General features: G+C 55.4%; 4 protein-coding genes across 4 annotated transcripts; 2 read left to right on the top strand and 2 right to left on the bottom strand.

Moving 5' to 3' along the window:
* Positions 1-955: 955 nt before the first annotated feature.
* On the bottom strand, positions 956-1,306 carry E0L32_007915 (uncharacterized protein; the record flags this gene model as incomplete). The annotated part of the gene is made up of 1 exon (XM_031142712.1): positions 956-1,306. The coding sequence occupies one exon, from the start codon at positions 1,304-1,306 to the stop codon at positions 956-958; it is 351 nt and encodes a 116-aa protein (XP_030992765.1).
* A 3,397-nt stretch (positions 1,307-4,703) lies between these two features.
* E0L32_007916 (uncharacterized protein) lies at positions 4,704-7,022 on the bottom strand (the record flags this gene model as incomplete). The annotated part of the gene is made up of 1 exon (XM_031142713.1): positions 4,704-7,022. The coding sequence occupies one exon, from the start codon at positions 7,020-7,022 to the stop codon at positions 4,704-4,706; it is 2,319 nt and encodes a 772-aa protein (XP_030992766.1).
* A 178-nt stretch (positions 7,023-7,200) lies between these two features.
* Positions 7,201-7,699, top strand: E0L32_007917 (uncharacterized protein; the record flags this gene model as incomplete). Its single annotated transcript, XM_031142714.1, has 3 exons — positions 7,201-7,216; positions 7,271-7,304; positions 7,378-7,699. The coding sequence occupies 3 exons, from the start codon at positions 7,201-7,203 to the stop codon at positions 7,697-7,699; spliced, it is 372 nt and encodes a 123-aa protein (XP_030992767.1).
* Positions 7,700-8,605: 906 nt separating this feature from the next.
* On the top strand, positions 8,606-10,402 carry E0L32_007918 (uncharacterized protein; the record flags this gene model as incomplete). Its single annotated transcript, XM_031142715.1, has 2 exons — positions 8,606-9,635; positions 9,714-10,402. The coding sequence occupies 2 exons, from the start codon at positions 8,606-8,608 to the stop codon at positions 10,400-10,402; spliced, it is 1,719 nt and encodes a 572-aa protein (XP_030992768.1).
* Between the last annotated feature and the right edge of the window lie 28 nt (positions 10,403-10,430).

Below are 10,430 nucleotides of genomic sequence, written 5' to 3' on the forward strand. Positions count from 1 at the left end.
ATCTCGCGAAAGTTGAGAAAAAGTTCAAAGTGGAAATGCAAGCATGGGAATCTCCAGAGAATTAATGGGGGTTAAGTAACAACTCGAAGCGAAACAAAGAAGAGAAAATGGAATCAAAAGAATGAAAGCGGACTGTCAAGCCCAGGTAGGTTGTCATCTCGCGACCTCGTCTCCTAGTACTCCAGCGGTCGTCTTCCTCTTCATCCTCGCTCGGCGAGCCTGCACGCATGTGGCCCCAAGGCATATAGACAGTTTGGGTTTGCGTTAGGTTTGAAAGGTGGTGGTAAGGATGCTGATGATGGTACCCGGTTGTTCAACATCAGTGTGTCTAATGAATGGGTAGCAAGTATGTCCATGTAACATTGTTCAAAGAATATGAATATCCGCAGTCGACGCGGATAAGTAGCGTAAGTTGGTAAGGTAAGGTGTGGTGGTTGTGTGCGGGCATTTTCATGCCGCGCGAGCAAGAGGGTGATCAAGCCCCTTTACTCAAAATGGGTGCGTTTTGCGCAATCGCAATTCAAAAAGCAGAAAACTGGTTTGCTGTCGAACCTGCGAAGAAACAGGGCGAGTGTGCTATGTCCAAAAGCTGATGCAAGCATCGCTACAACTGCGCCCAGACAGGGGTATCGTTTTCTTCTCTCTCTCAGGTGTCGAAGAGTCGTTCTCGTAAAAAAAAATAATCATCGTACTGGTCGTTCAGAAAATTAACAAAATCAAAGGTATATCCTCCGATGGCGACGAAGATCATGTCAAACTTTTCTTCTCTCTCTGCAATTAATTGCGACAAAGGAAACAGCTGAAATGATGTCCGCATCGAAGAGTTCGTGAGTCGACATTTGAAGATGAGGGAGACCGCTCATGAAATAAAGCAACGTCTGAAGGGCCTCCCTCCCACCGGCGCGATCCAGCGAAAGTGCTGGCCGCATCGTCCACCGTGACGAGACGCAGCCGCTTACAGGAAAGCGGCGATGACGGCGCCAGCGGCACCGGCAAGGGCGACGTGGGCAGCGCCCAGCTGTACACCGGCGTTCTTGTTGATGGGAGGAACCACAGAGGGCGCCGCAGTGTTGCCGGCCGAGGTGGTAGGAACGACAAAGGTCGTCTTGGAGCCAGTGCCGGTGGGCATATAGCTGGTGGTCGAGTTCAGGGGATACATGGTGGTGGTGGCAACAACACGCTGCAGGGTGACCGTCTTGGTCAGGACCATGGACGAGGTCATGGTGGTGGTGGACAGGACAGCAGCGCCGTCGGCAAGAGCCAGGACGGGCAGGACCAGGGCGGAGACTATCGTCGTGAGTTGCATCTTTGCGATGTGAGGAGCTGATACTCGCGAAAAGCCACGGTGAAAATGGGTGTCGATTTTGGGTTTGGTAGTTTGGTGCTGTCAAAGCGGTCGATCCTGGGTCACAGAATGCGACAGAGATATCCTTCTCTTGATCTCGGAGAGGATGTTTGGGGGTTGTGCCGAGAATCGGGATGCAACTCGGGAGGTTGTGTATCGTTTCCTTGATGAGTTGTCGTCGGGCGCGGTGAGTGATTCTCGTCCTGCTGCAGGTACGAGCTGTCGTCGTCCGGGTGGGTCGTGTGAATGAATGTCTTGTATATGCGTGGATGTACAAGTACTGAGCGCAGTTGCTGCCGTTTGAAGGAGTGTGTGTTGTTGAATAGTCGATATTCAAGATCGGAAGTGCGCGGTGAGTAGACTTTGCCAACGAAGCCTGTGGGACAAACACAGTTTGTTTCTTGTTGCTGATGCGCGTGGAGAGCGTGGAGGAGGAGAGAGAAGAGGGAGAGGCGAGTTGTGAGTGAGCGAGGGCAGAGGGGAGAAAAAGGGAAGGGAAATCCCACGATGGTCTGGGTCCGGGGGTGGGCACACACAGCGCAAACAGGCGAACAGGGCAGGTATTGTACAAGTACATGGTGTGGGCGAGAGATTGTATGGGTGCATCGTGGCTGACCCATGTACCTGCCCTTGCCCGTTGGTGGGTGTTGATCGCCTGGAGGGGTCCACAGTGGTGAAATGAATCCTGGCTCGCTCTTGTTCTCTCTCTCTCTTTCTCTCTTTCTCTCCATCTGCTGTGCGCTGGCTGCCCGTCGTGGCTGCCCGTCGTGGGCCGTTTAGCCCGTTGAGCCTAGCAATCTAGCGACAAGGGTACCTGCGTCTGTGCCCCCCACAATTTAGAGATTCTGACAGGGGATCGTCGCAAACTCTGACTGGCGAGACGCTTCTATTACAGCGGGGGCCCAACTTGCCAATCCCCAGCACTCGCGGCCAGTGCTTTGCGTTTCTGCTCGTCGAGCGGAGGACAACAAGGTATCGTGTACGCTGCGCAGGGATCATCTCCTCATACATTGCCGGGGTAGCAGGTACACTTTCGCTGGCACGGGCGGCACACACGATCCCCTCCCCTTTGGTGTCCCAGCGAAATTACAGGCGCAATTTCAGGCGAGACGGCCTGGTCTTGGGGTCGGTTGGCTCGCCTACTCCGTACTCCGATCTCTCAGAGGTCATGCCTCAGAGGTCATGCCTCAGAGGTCATGCCATGCCATCCCATCTTTGGCCCTCTCATCCTCTCATCCTCCTTTCTCAGACACACACGCCCGCACGCCCGCACGCCCGCACTTTATCCTTCCTCCTCACAGCCCCGCCGTGTTTGGAAAATGCAGCTATTCCCGTCTGTCCTCGCCGCACCCGCCGCGCTGCTCTGCCATCGTCCTCCTTCCTTGCCTCCCTCCGAAAATATACACCCTCCTCTCGGGTGTACAATACTTTCTCTCGACGGATCGTCGGCTCGAAGAAGAATCGAGAACATCAGGAAATCATGAACTGAATCTCCGGCCTTATTTCCCATGTCGCCCCGACACTAGACCCTTTTCCGTACCAAACGGCGGCAATCCCTCATTTGCGCGCAATCACACAGTCGCCATGGGCCAAATTGACGCAATTTCCCCCAGGGCTAGAGAGGCCTAGCGAGCCCCGTCACGGGTGGCGCCCGCTGGTGAGACAAACCCGCTGGCCCCCAGAGCCCAGCGCTTGGGCGTTGGTAGCGCCTGTCGATGCTGGCCTGTCAGTGCCTGTCTGTCCATCCATGCTCGCGCAATTCTCCATCTTTTCCTAGCGTCGCATCTGTTCCTGACGCTAAACCCTTCCCGGTATCGACACATGGCGACGTCTTGCCCGCTTTGAGTGGCGTGGTTGCTCTTGATTGATTGCACTGATTGCACTGCTACTTGTACACCACGTCTCCTCGTCCACCCGGCGCCGTCACTCGGTCGATGCATGCGCCCAGGCTTCGTCCTCGTCGTACCTATTTGCTACCAGTCTGGGCAGCACAGACCCCGATCCACGCCGTCTCCCGTTCTACAGATCAGTACCTATCCTTCGGCCAACGACTTTCAGCTTCTCCTGGCCAGTCATGGGCTTTAGCCGTCGGCCACACACAGACAGACTCCCGGGAACAGGCACGACCAATCGTGACCTCGTCCTCTGCTTGCTACAACATGCCGTGACAGCACATATGTGTTTTTATGTTTCTTCCCCTTTCGTCGTATTGGGCGACCTGTTCTCTGATTTCTCCCAGTGCCAATGACGTAGACGGACAAGTGAATCCAGCACCGTGCCTTTTCCCACACATTCTCGCGGAGGGACTTGGTGGATGGACTTCTGATCCAAGCCCAGCTACGCACAGCAGCTGGGTCGAAAAGGGGCTACTGTGCGCTTGCCCCGGGTATGTGTGCCGAAGCAGTGAAGCACGCACCCAGGCCCTGAAGCCGCGGCCGTTTCCAATGCACTGGTCGAACACTGGCATGCCAACTCCCGCGAATCGATGCCACCTAACTAATTCTAGACTTCTTCTGCCTCCCGGCTTTCCTGTTTTCCAGCTGCGTTATCCAGCAGTCAAAAGCGCTCATTCCCGTCCGAATAAGTGTTACCGATCCAGGTGCCAAGTATCGTCGTTTACTGATCTGTCTCGGCGTCCATGCGGGTAAATGACCGTCTCTCGTGAGAGAAGAGTCTGGTGTTTTACCCCGTGCCCTTGGGCCGGCCTGCCGTCTGGCGAAGCGGCAGCCAGCTGAGCATATTTGCAGCTCTTATGCGCTTATCATAGAGCTGCTATTGCATTGCAGCTCGGCAGTCCCGACTCGCTGGATATGGATATGACTCAACCTCGATGAACGCTTGACCTAGATTTCGGCTTTCATTCTTGCTTGATGTCGTCACTCAGATCATGACGCTGTCAGGGAGCTGGCAGTATCCTTGAATCTAGTCGTAGCAAGACACATCGTTCGTTCACTCGGCCCATCTATTTGGCACTTCTTAGTCACAAGGCAGCTGGCTTTACTACTGTATGCGAGGCTGGTGTGACTAGATGTGGCTCCGTCCAGTCACAGTGATCATGGGAAAGGCTTCATGGTGTTGGGAAAGCCCTCGCTGCTCTCCAAAAATATGAGTTATTGATATCATACTAATCATCCCCAAGGAATTCTCTGCTCGATAATTGCATTTCTCTCCACTCCAGTGCCAAAATTGTATAGTCTCTCTCTCCTTTCCTTGATCCCCCTTCGACACCTGACCGTGTCCCTCATGTACTCCGCAAAGTCACAACTCGTGCTCGTCCTTTGCTGTTCCCACCCACCACGATCGCTTTGGGGGAGACAATATACTCCAGTTCCTGAGTAAATGAAACCAGCGATAGCAACTATAGCGGAGGACGGGTGGTAGTGTTCATCCTTTCCGGGCAGCTCACGAGGGTCGTCGTCGTGGTCCTGTACACCACCCGGTCCGTGTGGTGGTTCGCCGGACGGTAACCGCTCGGGTAGAGGTCGAACGTCCAGTTGGCCGTGACCATCGACACGCTCGTCGCCGCTGCCGTGCCGTTGACGCCGCGAGAGCCGTCTGTGAAGAGCCGGGCGGGCAGCAGCAGCACGCGGCTGGTAATAGCCGTCGCCGTGGCCGTGGCGTCGTCGGCTCCCGAGATCGCAGCTCGAGTCCCGGAATCCGTACTAAGACGCGACGGCCTCTGCGAGACAGCGCCGCTCGTCGAGTCCGCCGTGACGGCGGCGCCAGCCCCGCCCACCCCGGACGGCCGGGGCACGACATAGTGAGGAGGGAACCCGGTCAAGAACGTCTCGTTCGTCGTCGCCGTGCACTGCGGCGCGAAGCTGGCGATCGAGGTCACGGTGTAGGTGCTCTTCACCGCGTAGGCTGTCTGCGTAACGGGCATGCCCGGGGCTGGGAATGGGCCTTGGGAGGACGTGCTGGCGGCGGTGGTGCATGCTGTGTCGTCGGGGGGTGCGTCTTGTTGGCGGGGCTTGAGCGGCCGGACCTGGGCCCAGCTCTTGCTCTCGGTTACTGTCGCGGTGACGACCTCGGTGGTCGTTGGCTCGGGTCCTCTGTATATGTCGGTGTAGTACGTAAAGGTCACCGCGGAGGAGAGGGAGTCGGTGTGGGGGCCGTCTCCCGTCCAGGTTCTGCTAAATACCCCCGTTGGGATTGTCTCGACGACTCCTGGGACCTTGTAGACCGCTAGGCTGACGGTCTTGTAGACAAGATCCACCGACCGGGGGGCGTTTGTCGGCAAGGCAGATGTGTAGATCGTCGTGACGATCTCCGTAAGCCAGGTCGTCAGCCTGAGCACCCCCGACTGGACAGGGTCGGGGGAGCTGCTCGGAGCGGCCGTCGGCACAGGATTGGCGTGGATCCAGGACATTGTACCCCACTGCGTGACGGTCTGTATGCTCTGCAGCGTTGAAATCGTAGAGATAGTCGTCGCCGCGAACGTGTCCGCTCTCGTAAGGGTCGACAGGAGTGTGCTCACGATAACTGTCTGAGGGTACACCACGCCGTCCCAGCTGTACGTGTCGTTGACCGTGACGGTCGTATCCGGGAAGTAAGTGGGCTTGTAGTCCAGGGTGGTCATGCTGCCGTCCATGTAAATCGGCTCGTGAACGGTCTGCGTGAGCTGGGCGGTCTTGGCGCCTGTCGTCGTGTATGTGCCCAGGCTGAGATCGACGAGACTTGAAGGGAGGTGATCGGGGTCGTTCCAACCATCGTTCAAAAGAACGCGATGGGTACGCTTCGCGAGATTGTTGCTTTTGAGCGTGGATCCCGGTGTTGCGGTGGCAGTGTCCTCGGGCCACCACGACCACGGGTAACTTTCCTCTGTTGTGTAGTATGTCTTCGTCACCGGCAGGTGTGTGTATGTGTACGTGTAAGTGGCGGTTGGGCCCGTGAGTTCTTCGATGGCGGTTGTCCCGACATCGTCAGTGTTCATTGATATCGGGTATTTGTATAATTGGTTAGTTTTGGTCTTGTTGACACTGAGAGTGACAATGGGACCTAGATCTGGAGGCTTGGCACTCAACTCGATAACACTCGCTGCCTGAGTGTAGTGCCAGTGTGTCAACGTAATGACTCGTTCGCGAGGTCCTGTCGTTGATGAATGTACTTCCGTTGGGGTCGGAGAGCTGGTAGATGTGACTAGGATAAACGAATTGTCACTTGCAGCAGACGTCGAATTACTCGAACTTTTCTCGGCATGATCGACGTCCGTCACATCCCAATAGGTCACGGTATACGTCGTGACACCAGGGAGCTCCGTGATGGTAGTTCGCGCTTGAGTCAGCAAGGTAGTGTAGTTGTAGCTGACGGTATGGACCTCGGTCGCCGTCGGGAACATGATCTTATGCCGTGTCAATGTTCCATTTATAGTGATTGTGACGGTTTCTTCCGGGAGCGCTGCTTCGGACGAGGGCGTCCCGGGCAAGTCCGCGGGCTTGGAGGATAGTTCTTTGAGCTCTGCTGAAGTCGAAACATAGTTGGTTACTGTCCTCGTTTTGGGCGGTCTTCTAGATGCCGGGCACCGATCCTGCCTTGCAGTGGAAATTTCGGCGGTTGAGGTGGGCGTGGGAGGCTGGTCGAAAGAAGAGCGTCTCCAGAATGACTGCGGGAGGCACAGACCCGGAGAAGCGACTAAGGCCAGCAGCAATGCCGAACGCGCCCAGAATATGGCTACCATTTTCCAGACTGGGAGAACGAAATAATTTTCCGGTCGTAGGGATCAATTAGCGGCCGCGGGCAAGAAAACACAGAGAGTTTGACTATTTTATACTCCCTCAGGCTTGTTTTAATTGCTATGGAGGCCAGGTCTGTAAGGCAACGAGTGAGTGATACAAATGCATGGGTGCCTCTACATCATGGATCGCAACATGAGTATGTGAAAGCTGTGATTCATTGAGAGCGGGTGGTAGCCTATGGACGGACCAGTGATCAAGGGGGCTGCTCCTTCATCTTCTGAGTGGTTCGTCCCAAGACTTGTACGCCGCCTTTTACAAACCATTCAAAGACATAGCCGACGTTCCCAACGTAGATAGTGTCATTGAACTCAACGAGACGGAGTTTGGCAAGGTCCACAAGACCGTTGTGGACTTCACCGCCGCCTCGCTCCGCTTCAACTTCGAGAAGTACGAGGCCAGCGCGAACTACCAGGTCTACTACGAGGCCGCCCTGCGAACGGGTGCCACCGATTGCGACAGAGACCGCTCCTTCATGGCCGGGATCTGGTTCACGGAAGAGGAGTACGACTATATCAAGAAGGACCCCGACAGGCTCAACAGTTGCGGGAGGAACAGTTCAGGTGCCGCTATGACTGTATCGAGAAGATTGAGTAGGCTCATGCCTTCAGTGCTGCCGTGAGAAAGGCAACCAGGGTTCTCGAGAGAATGGAGGAGCAGGAGAAGAGTAAGAAGGCTTAGCAGGATCCCTGATTGTGGTCTTGTTTGGAGTGCCCTTGTTATATACACCACGCCACGGAAGGGGTCCATTTGCTTTTTCCAGAAGCTAGCAGGATGGATAATGGGCTTTGTCGACACTTGGAGGAAAAGATTGACAATAAGTTTTGTCAACACAGGGGGGAAAGACTTAACAACCAAAGACATATTGAGAGCTAAGTTGGCTTGAGCCCGGAAAGTGTCCATTGTATCTACAACTATCATCATGAATCATGGGCTTTGTCCGCACCTGGGAAAGGGCATTCAGGACCAAAGACAGAATCAGCTAGGCCGGCTTGAGCTTTGAAGCACTCACGACAATAACATTGCTTCCAATGAGCAGCAGTCTGCCTGTCTCCGCCCTGAGCAGCCCCTCGTCTCGGCATGGCACAAATTTCACGACACCAGGTAAACAAAGCTTGGGCGTTTTTGGTAACCGATTAAATATCTGCCCTGGCTCGCGATTTACTGGTTCTTCCCCTCCAAGACACCCTCAAAAGCAGTGGCAGAAAAACTGCTTCAACCGCGTGTCCTTCACGATCCGCATCCAACCCTCATCGGGGAGACCTTCCTTCCATGCTTCTCATCGAGGATTGCCCTCAAGCTTCTTGATACCTTCTGGAAGCATAATTTTATCCATATGTATCCCGTCAGGGAGCCCTGGACCTCCCCTCCAAGCAGTTCGCTCTCATCCGCGACCAACGCGTCATCAAAACCAGGCCGAGTGCCATCATTTCGCCTTGTCAGCATTACCTCAAGTCGTTCATCTCGTACTCGTACCAGAAACCCTTTGCATCATACTCCTTGTTTCACCGTTCGACCTGCCTGCAAGATGTCTCTGCCTCAGTCGGCTATCCGGCCTGTCTTGCCCCAGGAGGTGGTGACAGCACTCTCCGAGCTTGGCGCAACCAGCCCTACCGCGAGGATGTTCCATGACGGCGCAGATGCTGTCGACTTGCTGTTCAGCTGCCTTCCCATCTGGGAATCCGACCCCTATCCCAAACTGGTGGCGGAGATCATGTGGCTTGGCGAGGTTTCGTCACTGGTATCCGTGTCCAACAAGATCCTCAATGTAATCACGGTGTTCCTTCACGTCATTTCAACCCGTCCGTCTACGGACCCAGACTCGAATTTCCTTCGCGAGTGTGCCGAGGAGGCCCTCCAGATCCACGAGCCCGCGGCCGAGCGATGCTATATTACCTACAATGCCTACGAGTTCGCCCTAGACCTTGCACACCTTTCAATCAAGACTCCGGCGTCGCCTATCGCAGCTCACTTGGGCAAGAAAGCCCAACAGATGGCCTACTATCGATGGCTCGCGTACGGACGCAAGGACGAACTTCACCCTCGGGCTCTCATGCGGCAGACCGGCCCGACACAACCGGTCTGCAAGGCCTTTCTCCCGGACGATTCCGACGTCAAGTGCAAGGGCTGTGGCATGGGTGGCGGCACCTTATTCACTTGCAGCGGTTGCCTCGTCAGCAAGGATGGCCACGCCGCCTTCCGGACGGCTTACTGCAGCAGGGAATGTCAGACCAATGACTGGCAGCGCCACCGGGCTTCATGCCGGGAGCTGCGACGCATCAACCGAGCAGCTACCTTGTATCACGAACTGCTTCTTCATTTGTACAAATCGGCTCACTACAGGGGCATCGGGAGCATCTCGGAGGAGGATGGCTTCATCTACGTCAAGTACCGGAACGATGAAGAGGTTCACTACACCGAAAAGTCCAACTTGCGCCAGTTCCCTGAACACCTGGCTCCTAGCCCCGAAGTTGCGAATGCGGTCGTGATGGCCGGAAAGACCACCACCGACAACCATTTCGGAGTGATGGAGAAGCTGTTCAATGCCATCTTCAAGGGTGAGTACTAGACACGATGTGTAAGTTGCTCTCCTCTTTGAAGCAGACTAACTAACGTATGTGGTATTATGTCAACAGGCACCTTCTGGAGAGAGGAGCGAGTGAGCGTACTGCCGAAGAACGTCGCCTTTGTGGTGGAGAGAGACCTTGTCAACGTGACCCGAAGTCTCCTCTCTTCCCTGGAGATGCACGAGGTGGTGCGAATCACCACTTTGTCAGGATTGGACATCGCGTTCGATCCTTGCGGCTGCCTTCACGGCTGGAAAGAGCTCATCTCGCCCTGGGCAAAGTACGAGAAGCACCGAATCGCCATGGCCTATCCCGAGCATGAGCAGTTCAAGGCACTCGAGGCGGCCACAGTTCGCCTGGAAGGCCTTTGGTGGATACCAGATGTAGAGTCCAGCCAAGTTGAACTTGTTTCAACTATGGTCGATGCCCTCCAAACCCAAGCTCGGTCCATCTCGGGCGGTGGAGAGATGTTGACGGTCCTCAATCTTAACAACTCTGATGAGTTTCAGCGAGCTCGAGCTCACCTCTTGGATAGCGGCAAGACAGCCGCCGATACCAAGGCTTGCGCAGTCCGCGGCGACCCGACCTATCAGACCTACATCACACGGAATGGATGGGTGAAGCGAATCGGATCGCAGGAGATGTACGACAAGCTGAAGCAGGTCTGGCTGACCGACGAGCTCTACGAGGAGGTCAAGGATGATCCCGCCAAACTCAAAGAACTCTGGGCCGAGCGGCTTGGAAATGTCGGTCTTTGAGCTTGCGTGTTGGTGTTGCTCTCAGCGA

The sequence above is a fragment of the Thyridium curvatum genome, assembly GCF_004353045.1.
Source record: "Thyridium curvatum strain D216 chromosome Unknown NODE_50_length_306471_cov_79.392670, whole genome shotgun sequence".
NCBI lineage: Eukaryota > Fungi > Ascomycota > Sordariomycetes > Thyridiales > Thyridiaceae > Thyridium > Thyridium curvatum.